The sequence below is a fragment of the Globicephala melas genome, chromosome 16, assembly GCF_963455315.2.
Source record: "Globicephala melas chromosome 16, mGloMel1.2, whole genome shotgun sequence".
NCBI classification, from domain to species: domain Eukaryota; kingdom Metazoa; phylum Chordata; class Mammalia; order Artiodactyla; family Delphinidae; genus Globicephala; species Globicephala melas.
Genome location: NC_083329.1, coordinates 30,377,291 through 30,392,024, shown reverse-complemented (window position 1 = coordinate 30,392,024; position 14,734 = coordinate 30,377,291). Strand labels below are relative to the sequence as shown.

General features: G+C 52.0%; 1 protein-coding gene across 3 annotated transcripts in view; it reads right to left on the bottom strand.

The window, feature by feature from the left end:
• The window catches only part of SLIT1 (slit guidance ligand 1), a 207,181-nt gene that overhangs the window by 32,152 nt on the left and 160,295 nt on the right, over positions 1–14,734 (bottom strand). For all 3 annotated transcript variants that reach the window (XM_060286113.1, XM_030865222.2, XM_060286114.1), the window contains exons 14-22: positions 9,852–10,015; positions 9,143–9,166; positions 8,868–9,012; positions 8,179–8,253; positions 7,880–8,023; positions 5,270–5,413; positions 4,813–4,979; positions 2,316–2,448; positions 95–163 (exon numbers count right to left, since the gene is read on the bottom strand). In XM_060286113.1, coding sequence (XP_060142096.1) covers positions 95–163; positions 2,316–2,448; positions 4,813–4,979; positions 5,270–5,413; positions 7,880–8,023; positions 8,179–8,253; positions 8,868–9,012; positions 9,143–9,166; positions 9,852–10,015 — 1,065 coding nt within the window. The remainder of the gene's footprint in view (positions 1–94; positions 164–2,315; positions 2,449–4,812; positions 4,980–5,269; positions 5,414–7,879; positions 8,024–8,178; positions 8,254–8,867; positions 9,013–9,142; positions 9,167–9,851; positions 10,016–14,734) is intronic.

Here is a 14,734-nt window from a genome sequence, read left to right as displayed (position 1 = left end):
GAGTGGCATCTGTAGGGAATTCCAGGAACGCTGGAGCCACAATGGCTAGATTCCAATGGCCCTCCTGCCCTCTGAGACAGGCCTGGATACTCACACAAGCTGCAGGTACTTGAAGGTGGACAGCTGTCTCGGAACCAGCGTGAACTGATTCCCATCCAGGTAGCTACAGGAGAGAACACAGCAGTTAGTGCAGCCATCGCGGCCTTGGGCAGAGCCCGGAGCAGGGAGAACCTTCCCCTGCAGCCAGGGCCTTCTCACTCATTTCCTCTCCTACACGTACACTACACAGTTGGTCCTGAATCGCTAATTGGAGATTAGCGGACATTTCTTAGGCCATTTGGGAAGATGCCACTGAAACACTTGGTAAAAGCCACTGAGACATGAAGCCTCCTGTGGCTTCCTTCCCGAGCCCCTGCCTGGCCCTCTCAGCACCCTCCCTGTCGGTGGGCACCACAGGCTCAATCCTGGACCCCCTGGTCTTCCCTCTCTTCTCTCCAGCCTTCTTGGCCAAATAGGTAATTTGTAATAGGCTAATACCCACCTGCCAGGCCCTCAGCAGCACACAGGGCCCCCCTGTACCTGCTGGCAAGGTGCCTGAGGCTGGCCCCAGACCCAAACATGCCCAAACCTAAGCTCTGTGTTTTCACACCCACACAGGCTTCCCCTGACTGCATCAGCACTACACTCCATGTTCCCAACCACCCAGGCTCAGGACCCCGAAGGTGACTCTCCAACTCTCTCTGCAGTCAGTTCTGTGACCGACCCGGCTTCTCCCACCCACTGGTCTCTCATCATTCGCAGAGCTTGGGATTCCAAATGCTGTGACCTGCCCTCCCTCCCCCATGGCCACCAGCCATCCTACCTAAGCTGACGGGAGCACCGGGAGCTGCAGCCCCACCGAAGGCAGCCTTCAGGATGCCTTGTCCACCTCCCAGAGGTCCACAGAGCACAAATCAGGGCTTTACTCCCCCGACCCATCACCCTGCATCCTACAGAATGACTCCCGGCCCATCTCCTTCGATCCTCTCAGCCTCCCTTGTCAACAAACCCAGCAGCCACATTTTACAGCTGAGGAAACTGAGGCTTAAAGTCTCTGAACTCCAGCATCCTCAGTCAAGGGAGCCAGGCTGTCCTGCCTGTCCCATTACTCCCAGGGCTGCTAGGAGGCACCAAGGAGAGGACGGGACATAAGACGTTTACAGAAAACTGGGTGGGGGACGCAGCAGGAGAATCACAGGACAAGGACTGCAGTGGTTGGTGTGCTTGTGAAGAAATACCAGCCTTGCAGGTAATGAAAGAAATACAAATGAAAACCTCACGTGCTCCGCTCAGGGAAAAGAGAAGCTCAGGGCTTCCCTGGTGGCGCAGTGGTTGAGAGTCCGCCTGCCGATGCAGGGGACGTGGGTTCGTGCCCCGGTCCGGGAAGATCCCACATGTCACGGAGCGGCTGGGCCCGTGAGCCATGGCTGCTGAGCCTGCGCGTCCGGAGCCTGTGCTCCGCAGCGGGAGAAGCCGCAACTGTGAGAGGCCCGCGTACCGCAAAAAAAAAAAAAAAAAAAAAAAAAAGCTCGGCTACGGGGGCCTGAAGGGACCAATCCCAGGAGCAGGAAGAGTCAGGGCCTGAGCCAGGCCTTCCGTTTGGAGGGGTCTGTCGAAGAAGCCTGCTCTCCATCCCGCTGTCTGCCATACACATTTATAGCCACGTCCCCACATGGGCTCGGACACCAAATCCAGATCAACAAAGAGTTAGCACCACAACGCCAGTGTTGATGGGGCATGGGAGGGGGAGGGGGAGCAAGAAGGCTCTTTCCACACACGGCGGGCGGGAGTGCAGAGGAGACAGCTTTCTGGAAGGTCATCAAGAGTCCCAACAATGCACCGCTCTCCGACTAGCAGTTTCGCTGAAGGGATGCTCACCTCAGTGCTATTTATGAGAGTAAACAAATTGGAAGCTTAAATACCAGCAAAGGGGGATTTGTTGTATAGATCACAGTAGAGTCACGTGATGGAATATTATGTGGACAATAAAAACAACTTTTGTGAGCGTTCTCATGAAGGGAATGCTCATGAGATGATGTGAAGTGGGAAAAGCAATATAATTTCTTATTTTAAAGGCAGAGCTTAGTTTAATGGGATGAAGCACTTGCCACGGGGGACCCCTGCCGTCAGGTGACTGCAGAGTGGGGGGCGGTCACAGAGAAGCTCAAACCTCCTTGGAACCAGTGTCTCCCGCAAAGCCCTAACTCCAAGCGCCTGTCAGCTAACATCTGCTTTCGGTCGCCCTCTCTTCCTGCCACCAGGCAGGGGTTACTCACAGCTCCGTGGCATTCTTGGGGATGCCCTTGGGCAAGGCCTGCAGGTGCTTGTTGCTGCATCGGACCACGGTGTCCAGGCAGGCGCACTCCTGGGGGCACTGCGGGCGGGGCAGGCAGCCCCCCTCCTCCTGGCCTGGGGAGGAAGGCGTGAAGCCACGTCAGCGAGGGGACAGGCCTCCTCAGGGCCTCCTGCAGCCAGGGCCCAGCTCCAGGGCACCTGCGGACAGTGGCCCCGCGCTGACACCACCTTGTGCACCAGTAAGTCTCCTCTCAGCTGCACCCTTCCCCCACCAGGGGCAAAGCCCCTTGGACCTGTTTTGAGCTTAAAATAGGTCTTGGATCCATCTCTTCCACCTCAGCTCTGAGGCGGACCCAGGCACTGCAGAGAAGGAGGATGGCAGCCACACCATTTCTTGAGCACCTACTATGTGCCAGACACTGTACCAAACGTAATCTCCTTAACGTATGTAAGGGGAGCAGCCATTACCCCTAGAGTGTGAGCATCACGGGGACAGAGACCTGCACCTCCTTCTCTGTTCACTGAAGGAGCCCAGCACGGAGAGCAGGGCCTGGCACACAGCAGCCTCCAAATTAGGTCAGTTGAAGGAATGAAGGAACTTCTATCTTACTGAGATCTGGAGCGTTTAAACAGCTTGCTCGGGTCAGAAGGCTGATCAGAGGCAATTCAGGGTCTGTACCCAGGTCTGGCTGGCACACAGTCTGAGCCCCTTCTGTCCCACCATCTTTCACAGATTCAATAAATAGTACTGAGCGCCCTCTGTGTGCCTTCCTTCCTTCTGATTGGGTGTAGGAGGGGCAATAAGGACACCACCGTCGGAGTTGCTAGGAAGCAGGTGATAGGGACTGTCGGTTACGGAAGGCGTCTGTGTGGAGGTGCCACGTGAGAAGGATGAACTCACTGAATCCTCACAACATCTCTCTGTGGATGTGCTACTATCAGCCCATTTTAGAGAAAAGGAAACTATGGACAGAGTGATTAAGTAACTTGCCCAAGGTCCGCCAGCCTGGAAGAGGTCCCGCAGCCTGGAATCCAAGCCAGCTGCCTCCAGAGCCTGTTCTCTCGACCACTACGTCCTACTGCCTCTCGGCAGCAACACCTCAAAAATATTCCCATCCCTTCACTCCTAGGAAGTTATTCTAAGGGGAAAAACTGAGTATATGTACAGAGAGTTATCTATCAGGATGTTCCTGGCAGCACGAGGCATAACAACAGAAGTTTGGAAGCACGTAAATGCCATGCGATGCCTCCAGACAAGGGACTGTCATGTTGAGAAGGTACACGGGCAGTACTGCAAGACCCTACGTGTGTCATATGTGGGCACACGAACACTCAGCAAAGAGCCAGGGGGCCACACACGGGGTGCTGACAGGAGTCATCTGGGGTGGGGAAGTAGAAAGAGGGACTCATCAATGAGCTTTTTATTCTCCTTCTGGATTGTCCGTTATTTGGGGTTTTGTTTTTAAGGAAATAAAGATGCCTCACTTTGTAAGAAGAAAAATAAAAAGAAACTGTTTCTTGGAAAAATATAATGCTTTCAAAAAAAAATACTTGATGGCATCAGAAAATGTCCAAAATACATAGTTCAGGTTTGTTTTTTTTTTAAAAAAAGAAACTATGATATAAAATATATATGTGAGAAGTATGGAGTTTTGTTTTGTTTATTTTAGAAGTTCGAAGCCAAACTGCTCTTAGAGAATCCATTGATTTTGTTTAGAAAAATACCCTGTCATTCTTGGCGTGAAAGCTGAAGCTCGCCACCCAGCACCCCCTCACTGGCTTGGACGGCCCTGAGAGCTGAACTGCCCCCTGGAAGCAGACTGGAGAGAGGACAGGAGGGGCTGAAGAAGGGGGGCCCAGGGCTGGGCAAGATGCAACCTTGTTCTGTCACCTTCGGTAAAAATCTGCTTCCCACAGCTGCCTGTGTGAATGATGCTCTGGGGGCTGGGGTGGAGAATGGAGGGACGGGCGAGATTCTGCATGGGTAGGGAAAGAAAGAAGTGGCCACAGGAGAGAGATGGAGGATTCAGGGGAAAGAGGACATTGGCACAAGAAGCGACCCGCGTGTGGAGGAGGGGGTGCCCCCTTGACAGTGTCCTGTTGCACATTACAGACAGGCTGAATCCACTGTCTGGAGTGCTTAGGAATAACCAGGAGGTAGGTCTCTGGGTTAAACGTACTTACATAAAGAAATTACACTAAAATGTTAACTGTGATTTTCTCTGAGTGATGGGCTAATAGGTAACGTTTATTCCCGTCTTTTATCCATATTTCCCCATTTTTTAAACAATAAGCACATTATTGCTCTTATAATCACACGAAGAAGACCCCACCAGGCAGAGGCAGGCACAGGACTGAGTAGGTCTCCCTGCTCCTCGCCCCTCCCCCTCCACAGAGCCTCCCCTCCCCAGGGGACCCCTCCTCTCTGGAGCATGACCTCTCCCCATCCCCCTGCCGCCCAGGGGGCCCATGAGTTACCTTCCTCACACCTGAAGTCGGGGACAGCCACGTCCTGCAGGGGAATCTGCCGCAAGAAATCCGGGTTCTGGCATCGCGGGTTCCCCGTCACGATCTTCCTCCGGCGCAGCCAGTCGCCCAGCCAAGCCAGCTGGCAGTTGCAGTTGAAAGGGTTGGCCAGAAGGTTTCTGGAAGAGGCGGGCGGTATGACCACGAAGACACCCACCAGACTCAGCTGCCCCAGCAAAGCCGGCTCCTGCTCGCCACGTGCTGGCCACACGGCCACCCAATGCTCCCAGACAACCAACCTGCCAAGAGGCAACATTCTAACGTGCAAGGACCCAAACACCCTGAGTCTTTTAAAGTGACCACCGGAGAAGCCCGTGTCCTAAGGTGGTGGATGGGCAGGGCTCCGGGGTTCAGTTCGGATGGCTGGTGCCCAAGCCCCGGGCCCGCCTGCCCTCTGGGGTGCACTTACAGCGTGGAGAGGGCCTGCAGGGTGTCGAAGGCCCCAGGGGAGATGGTGGCGATCTGGTTGTCATAGAGCGAGAGGAGGCGGACGCTGCGCAGCCCCGTGAAGCTGTCATTGTGGATGCAGCTGATGCGGTTGTTCCTCAGCATCCTGGGAGCCGGGAGCGGAGGGGAGAGTCCGTGCCGAGCCCTGCGGCCATCTGCCTGCCCTGTGCTTTGGCCGCCAGCGGCCAGTTCACAAGTTCTCCTCTGGGGGCACTGAGCCACGGAGAGGGGAGCCACAGCGCCAGGATTCTACACACCTGGGCTCCCCTCCAGGCTTTCCCTGCCTCTGAATTGACGGCCTCTCCATCCTGCCCACACGGCCCCCACACCGAAGACCATCACCCTCACCCCCTGGGTGCCCAGAGCCTCCCCAACCTCGGGCCACACTCCATATCAACACCTGAGACTTTCGTTAAACTTAAACCCGGCCATGTCGCTCTCCAGCCTAAAGCCCGTAGCAGCCTCTAAACTGTCCACAAAATCATGTTTAAACTCTTTACTGTGACATGTGAGCGCCTGCCCAACCCTGCCCCAGAGCAGCACCTGCCCGACTCCCCAGGGATGGACACACCCTCCACTCCTCTGTCCTTCAGGCCTGCTGCCCAGGCCTACATCCCCACACCTTTCCCAGGCTGGATCTCCTTCTAGAATGACCTTCTTCCTCATTTATAGCCGCCAAAGTTTCTGTTCATCCTCAAACATCTGGCTCAATTCCTTTCCCCAAGCAAAAACAAAAACGAAGCCTGACACAGAATAGGCAATTCACAAAAGAAATTAAAATGAGTGAACTAGGTGAGGGAGATTAAAAGGTACAAACTTCCATTACAGGATAAATGAGTCAGCATGAGATGCACAGAAATAAATAAACAAATAGCTTATGAACATTCACTGAAAAATGTTCAAATCAAGGACATTTAAGTGATAGGGAATCTTTGCCTGCCAAATTACAAAATAATTAAAAATAAAATAATAACAGTAAAGCCCAGGGTTGGCAGGAGGGTGGGAAGACGGGCACTTTCATGCACAGCTGGCAGGAAAACGACTTGGGACCTGCCCAGAGTGCACCTGGTGAGATATGCCAAAACCCCTGAAAGGGCCCTTCTTGCTTTGACCCGCAGGTCTACCCTTAGGGATTTATCTTCAAGGTAATAACCCCAGATGAGCACAGAATTTCATCACAAAGATATTAATCACAGCATTGCTTGTAATAAAATTAGAAACAGCCTAAATCTCTAATAATTATCTAATATATAATCTTTCAAAATGATGTTGTAAAAGGAATCGTAAGGATACGTAAAGACACTCACATTCTGTTTAAGGAAAAAACAGATTACTAAATAAAATGTATTCTAGGATTTCATTAAAATATATCTGTGTGTTTGCATGCATGTGGGTGTACATGCGTGTGTGTGTGCGTGTGTGTGTAACTGGAAGGACAGTTGTCTATATCAACAATTAACTGTGGTCAGTGGAGGGGTTACAGGCATTCCTTTTCCTGTGTCCTCACCAGCCTTCACATGCTCCTGCAGGCCCACGGCACCCTCTTTCAAAGAATACTAGGCGTGTATAAAAAAGAATGAGGCAGCCCTCTATGAAGAACCTGCCACACTATCTTTACAAGTGAAAAAAAAGCAAGCTGCAAAACACAGTGCATAATAAATCCCCTTGTGTAAAACAGACAAACAAAAACCCACAGGGAATGCCTCCATGCATTCATTTCCCTTACACAAATGCCATGACACGTGCTCGGAAAATACATCTATAGCCTTACTGCGGGCTGGGATTTAAATCCAGGCTGGTGGCTTCTAGAGGTGATGTCCACAGTGTAGCCACTAGCCACATGTGGCTGTTTATACTTAATTAAAATGAAACGAAATTCAAAAGTCAGTGCTTCCGTAGCACTGGCTACATTTCAAGTGCTCCATGGCCGCATGTGGCTACCAGATTGGTCAGTGCGGATGTGGGATGTTTCTGTCCCTGTGGTGAGTCTGACGGGACAGCACTGTCTATCGGACGCTCTAAAGGTCTACATGATCATCTGAAGAGCTAGTGCTGCCTGGACAGAGACAGGGGCTCCCTGCAGCGTTCACAGAGGGGTGGATGACCCCAGGATCCCACTCAGTCCTGACGTCTGGAGAGCTCTGCCTGGGCTCTGAGTCATGGGGTCTCAGAATCCCAGGGATGGTGGGAATCCCTCCTCCCCCGCCTACACCCACTTGAGTCACCTCTGCGAGGTCCCTGCCACTGTAGCACCAGCCACTCCTGAACTGAAAACACGTGCTATGCTCTTGCAGCCTGACCACGGGGCGATGAGAGGGGACCTCCGGAAGGGCCCACCTCCCCATCCCTTCACCCGCCATCGACCCCCCACCCTGGGGAACCAGAAGGCAGCCCTCGTCACAGTGACCAACATCTGATGACTGCAGCCAGGGTCCTCAGCCGCGGCCCCCTCAACTCCTGCAAGCTGGGGCCAGGGAAGAGACTCCCACCCTCGCTCTTCCCTTCCCTTTAACGCAGACGCCCACGCTCTGGCTTGGCTTCTGCCCACCCTGCTCCCCGGCCACACACTCACAGCGTCCTCAGGCCGTCCAGGCCCCGGAACATGCCGCTCCGGATGGACTCCAGCTGGTTGGCGGTCAGGTGCAGCTCGCTCACTGAGGCTGCGCCCTCGAAGGCCCCATCTTCAATCTCCGACACCTTGTTGTTGCTCAGATTGCTGGGAGAGGATTATGGAGTTCAGGACCCTTTTCCTGCACCCAGCTCCCATGCACGGGAGCCCTGTCCCCGACAGGAGCTACCCCACACCCAGAATTTCCCCTTCCCATCCTGACCGGCGTCCTGACTGCACCTTCCCGCCAACGGGGAACTCACATTTTCTTCAGATGGGTGAGTTTTTTAAACATCCCGGTGGCCTCCAGGATGGAAATCTCATTGTTGTTTAATCGTCTGTAAGAAGCAATGAAGGGAACTTTCACATCCATAAATGACAGACGTTAAAGTATCTTCCAAACTGAGACTATTTGGGACTCAAACAAAGGGGACTCCCAGAAGAATTTCTCTGGTGAGATGAATTGATCCTATTTCAGAAAAGGCTGGACCAAGAGCTGGGGGGTGAATGGGGATATTTTAACATGAAAAATGCCATGAACTTTACATACATAAATGACAGGCATGTGTAGGTATCTGTGCACATGCATATATATACGTGCACAAATTTATATTTTTAGAGAAAGAAGAAAAATAAAAGAATGGCTTAGGCTACGACTTTAGCTGATGGAATCAGGTCCCCACAAAGAAAGCAAAAGCATGATTGAGAGAATCCGCCCTGGTTCAGGCTGGCGACCTGCCCCGCGGGTCAGAGACTGCCTCAGCAGGGCGTGTGGGACTGGGAGTGAGAAGCAGAGGGACCACTTCCTGCTGGACCCAGCAGCTGGCATGCTCCCGGGGTGGGGTCTCCAGTGGTCCCCAAATAGGGCTGCGACAGAGGAAAACATGGAGGGGTGGGAGGGTCCGTGGGAGCTGGGGGCAGGTGAGGGTGTGGTGCAGCTGGGGGCTCTCACAGCTCGGCCGTGGCCTGGGGGATGCGCTCAGGGATCTTGGTGAGCTTCAGGCCGGAGCACTCCACCATGCTGGCCTCGCAGCGGCACTTGTGGGGACAGACCACGTCGCTGTTGCACTCACTGTTCAGCTGGTAATCCTCTGTGCCTGTGGTGAGAGGGTGGGGGCCAGGGGCGGAGGAGTTCCAAGCAGCCCTGCCCAGCCCAGAGTCTCCCGGGCCCCCCTGGCCTCCCACTGCCACCGTCCCACCCAGGCCGGCCTTGGTCCCCCCTCTTACCTGGAATGAAGTACTGTTCTTTGGCTGAGGAGAGAAGCAGAAACACTACAATGCTGGGATTGTCCAGACCATGCAGGAATAGCCCAGGCCTCAGCCCTGCTGCCCAGCGGAAGCCGCCCCAGGAACCAGGCTCGGGTCACAAACCAGGGCCCCGGCGCCCACCCACCCAGCCCCTGTGTGAAGGTCTTGCTACGAACACAGATATTCCTTGCCCAGGTTGATGCAGGGGACAGCACCACACCCAAGGAAACCTCTTCCAGGGAGCACCGAAACCACGGGAACGTTCACATGCAACGGCACAGGTGAGGATGGACCAGGATCCGGGCTCAGAAGCTGACCCACACTCTCCCCAGCCAGTTGCCGTTTCTGCTGCCCCAGAGCCTGGAGGAGGCAACCATCTCTCTGAGGAGGGTTCCCAGGCCTCCTGAGTGTCTTAAAAAGCTTGAGAGAGAACTGTCCTGGGAGGAGAGGGACCTGGGTCCTTGCCCGTCCTCTCCGGGGTATCTTGGGCGAGCTCTACCACCTTCCCAGGCCTCAGTAAAACAAGGGGTGGGAAACTGTAGATGCAAGTCTACACTGGGGGCCCGCACCCTCCAGCGTGGGTCCAGAGTGGTCCAGCGCACACTTGTTGGGACCATCCAGGAACATCACAGGGTCCCTGAGCGGACTGAAGGCGGGCGGGTGGGCGGGCAGGCAGGCGGGCAGGTACCTGAGCACCGGAACTTCTTGCTCTTGATCTGCCCGATGCGCTTGTTGGCAAGGCGCCGGGGGCTGGCGCAGCGGGCCCCGCTGGTCTCGATGGGGTTGGTGCGCAGGAAGTCCGCCAGCCACTTGAGGTTACAGTCGCAGATGAAAGGGTTCTGGGCCAGATGCCTGTCCAAAGGGGGCGGATGGGAGATCAGAGACAAAGCTGCACCATTGTGCTCACCACCACCTGGATGGGGCCTCACTGCTTGCTCGTGGCCAGAGCCCACCGGGCCCTGGGGAGAAATGCGCCACCTGGGGACAGCACCTGGGGGTGCCCACCACCTGTGGAGAAGTCTTACCAGAGCCTGGCAGTGGGGATGGAACTCCACAGCCTGGAGCTTCCAGCTGTCCCTTCAAGCCTCACTCTGTCCCATCTCCTTCTACTCACCTGTCCCTCCCTCTGCCCTGTGACAAACAGGAATGGAGGCAGAAGCAACCCAGAGACCGGCCAGGGCACCCCCGTCCTTCCAAGGGCGAGGTGATGGAATGGACATTAGAGCCCAAGACCTCAGCATCCAGCGGCCCTTGGCCCCGCCGGTGCCATAAGTCCTGGACTGTCCCCTCCCTGTGGCTTTGGGAGGCAGCAGCCTCTTTCCCACAGCCTCTGTCAAGAAGGGGCTGGGGCCAGGGTGGCAAGGCTGGGCCTGTAGCTGGGGTAGGAGGTCTCAAAGTGCCTGCTGCAGCCCCTCAGCTTTCCATGGAATCTCCGTTCCTACCCCAGGCCATAGGGGCTGCCCCCTCTTGACCATTTTACAGGCCGTCTCTTGACACAGGTAAACTCAGAAAGCATTACTGATTAGCTGCTTATCGGGGAACCACTCATATCTTCTTGCTGGCTCCCTGTGTTACCCGCAGGATAAGTGTGGGGCAGGGGCAGCTGACAGGTGATACTAGCTGAGGGAACCCGGGTCACTGTAAGTGACCACAGGGCTGTCTTTCCCATTGGCCCTGACTGCCCTGCAGGCTCAGACCAGCCACATCTGAACCACCTAGCAGCCGGCTTGCCCACCTGTGTCTGGGCCAATGCGGCACTGAGTGCCCTGCTTTCTACCCCGAGACAGCCAGGGAAAAGAATCCAGCACCTGTCCTGACTACTGTTCCCAAAAGCCAATGCTTCTGCATGGGGCCAGCTCAGAGGACTCGCCACGCCATGGCTACTCTCCCTCCATCTAATGCCATTAATTCAAGTCATCTACATATTGGCCGCAGCCCAGGCTCCTGCTAGGGCCACACGGCTCTCTCCAAGCAGAGGCACGAGCCCTTGCCCAGAGTCTGTGCTCAGCTCAGCTCAGACCTTGGCCACTCTCCATCCATTCCCTCCTGGGCTCTGCCCTCTGGCCACTGGTCAGTATGCTTGGTGACAGCTTTCCCTGCCCAGCTGTCCTTGCCACTCCCCTTTGCAGCGCCTGCCCCACTTTCCTGCCTAAGTCCTGGCTCCTCTCAGCTCCACCAGGTGGGCCAGGCCCCTCCCACCCCTTCTGCATCCCGTTGGATGGTTTGTTTCCCCGATTTAAACTGCCAATTTGCACAGCGACAATGTGCGTGCTGACTCCCCAGGGCAGAGTTCATGGCTAATCTAAAGTAACCCAGGATTCACGGATTGCTCTGGGATCCTTCCACCCGCCCCATCCACATCTATTTGTGCCTTAGGACACAGCCTCTGCCTGAACGAATTGCTTCCCTCTATCACAATCTTGGCAGAAAACTCTGTTTAAAATCAACTCAATTATGTTGTTCAGGCACGTATTAAAATGTCCAAGGGGTGCAGAGTAGAATACATCCTTTTTAAGAACAGGCTATTTTTGTCAAAAGCAACCTACAAAACTTGAATCACCCACCGAGGCAACTGGCTTCTGTATAAACTTAAGTATCTGACATAAAGTAGAATTTTTAGAAGGTGTAAAGAGCAGGGAACTGGGGAGAGAAAATGCTCAGGAGGAAGAAAAAAATCTGCTTGGCAAAAGATAATTATGTTAAAGGCACACCCAGAAAGAGGCTGCACATGTGGCCAGACAATTATCTCCATGCACATTTCTGATAGTGGAAGGTAGAAGGGGAGACCGATTCCCAGTCTCTTTCTTGGATTAAGCATCAAGAAGTCACAACTAAAAATCTTTTGGGCAGGTACTCAACATCATTAGTCAAATTAAACCCACAATGAGCTACCACTTCAAACCCACTAGGATGGCTGTAATCATAAAGAAAACCGATACCAAGTGTGGGCAAGGATGTAGAGAAATTGGAACCTTCATAACATTGCTGGCGGGGATGTAAAATGTAGAGCCGCTTTGGAAAACAGTGGCGGTTTCTTAAAAGGTTAAACATAAATTTCCCATGTGCCCCAGAAATTCCAAGAGAAATGAAACGCTTTGTCCTCACAAAGATGTGTAAGAAAATGTTCACAGCAGCATTATTCATAATGGTCCCAAAGTGGGAATGATCCAAATGTCCAACAGTGAGGAGGGATAAACAAAATGTGCGTGCAATGGAAAACTGTTTGGCAATAAAAAGGAACAAATACTGTTATTGGGTTGGCCAAAAAGTGCCTTCGGTTTTTAAGTAAAAATAAAAGACACATTTTTCATTTTCACCAAGAACTTTATTAAACAATGTATTCACCCTTTTGTTCCACTACCTTCTGCCATTTTTCAGGCAACTTCGTAATTCCATCTTCCCAAAAGTTTTTATCTTTTTGAGCAAAAAACTGTTCCAGGTGCTTTTTACAATCTTCCAGGGAATTGAAATTTTTTCCATTAAGAGAATTTTGTAAAGACTGAAATAAATGAAAATCCAAAGGCGGATGAATCAGAACTACCCAGCCAAGCTGTAACAGTTTTTGCCTGGTCATCAAAGAAACATGCGTTCTTGGGCTTCCCTGGTGGTGCAGTGGTTGAGAGTCCGCCTGCCGATGCAGGGGACACAGGTTCGTGCCCCGGTCCGGGAAGATCCCACATGCCGTGGAGCGGCTGGGCCCGTGAGCCATGGCCGCTGGGCCTGCGCGTCCGGAGCCTGTGCTCTGCAACGGGAGAGGCCACAACAGTGAGAGGCCCATGTACTGCAAAAAAAAAAAAAAAAAAAAAAAAAGAAACATGCGTTCTTGTGTTATCCTGATGGAAGACTATGCGTTTTCTGTTGACTAATTCTGGACACTTTTTGTCGAGTACCACTTTCACTTGGTCTAATTGGAGCAGTACTTGTTGGAATTAATCGTTTGGTTTTCCGGAAGGAGCTCATAATAGAGGACTCCCTTCCAATCCCACCATATACACAACATCACCTTCTTTGGATGAAGACCAGCCTTTGGTGTGGTAGGTGGTGGTTCATTTCGCTCTCCCCATGATATCTTCTGTTCCATATTGTTGTACAGTATCCACTTTTCATTGCCTGTCACAATTTGTTTTAAAAACGGAACGTTTTCATTACGTTTCAGTAGAGAATCGCATGCGGGAATATGGTTAAGAAGTTTTTTTTCTCTTATGTGGAACCCAAACATCAAAGCAATTAACACAACCAAGCTGGTGCAAATGATTTTCAACGCTTGATTTGGACATTTTGAGTATGTTGGCTATCTTCCTCGCGGTGTAACGTTGATTGTTCTCAATTATTGTTTCAATTTGATCGCTATAAACTTCAACCGGTCTACCCAACCGTGGAGCGTTGTCCAGCAAGAAATCTCCAGCACAAAATTCCGCAAACCACTTTTGACACATTCGATCAGTCACAGCACCTTCTCCATACACTGCACAAATCTTTTTGTGCGTTTCAGTTGCTTTTTTTACTTTCTTGAAATAATGAAGCACAGTATGCCAAAAATGTTGTTTGTGTTCTTCCATCTTCAATATTGAAATGGCTACACAAAAATTCACCAATTTTGATAAGTTTTTTTAAAAAATGCACGCTGATATGACAGCTGTCACAATACAGTCTAACAAAATTGTTTCGAATGAAGTTAAAGACAACTAAGTGCTACTAGAGCCATCTTACGGAAAACACCGAACGCACCTTTCGGTCAACCCAATACATACTTGCAATATGAAGGAATCTCAAAAACATTATGCTAAGCAAAAGAAGTCAGTCACAAAAGATATATCACATAAGTCCATTTTTATGGAATATCTAGAAAAGGCAAATCTATAGAGACAGAAATTAGATTAGTGCTTGCCTGGGGTTAGGCTGGAAATAGGAACTGATTGCAAATGGGCACAAGGGATTTTGGGGGGTAATGGAAAACGTTCTAAAATTGAATTGTAGTGATAGTTGAACAACTGTAAATTTACTAAAAATCACTGAATTGTACACTCAGAACAGGTGAATTTTATGGTATGTAAGTTATACCTCATTCAAGCTTTAAAAAAAAAATTTTTTTAATCTCTTGGAGCAAGTAAAACTACAAAATCAATACTGTGACACATGGCACTCAGCCACAGATCTTGGAGCTATAAACAAATCAAGCAAGATTTTGTAAGTTGAAATCCGCTCGGTTCTGACATAAGACTCGGCCAAGGGTTTAACTATCTGAGGCTGTAATAACAATATCTGATTGTACCTTGGATTTGCTTTTTTTTTTGCGGTACGCGGGCCTCTCACTATTGTGGCCTCTCCCGTTGCGGAGCCCAGGCTCTGGACACGCAGGCTCAGCGGCCATGGCTCATGGGCCCAGCCGCTCCGCGGCATGTGGGATCCTCCCGGACCGGGGCACGAACCCGCGTCCCCTGCATCGGCAGGCGGACTCTCAGCCACTACGCCACCAGGGAAGCCCGGATTTGCATTTTTTAAAATTCTTGTTCTAAATTGTACTTCAGTTGTCAATATATAAGAGTTGTTCACGAAGTTCAGTCTTGCTTT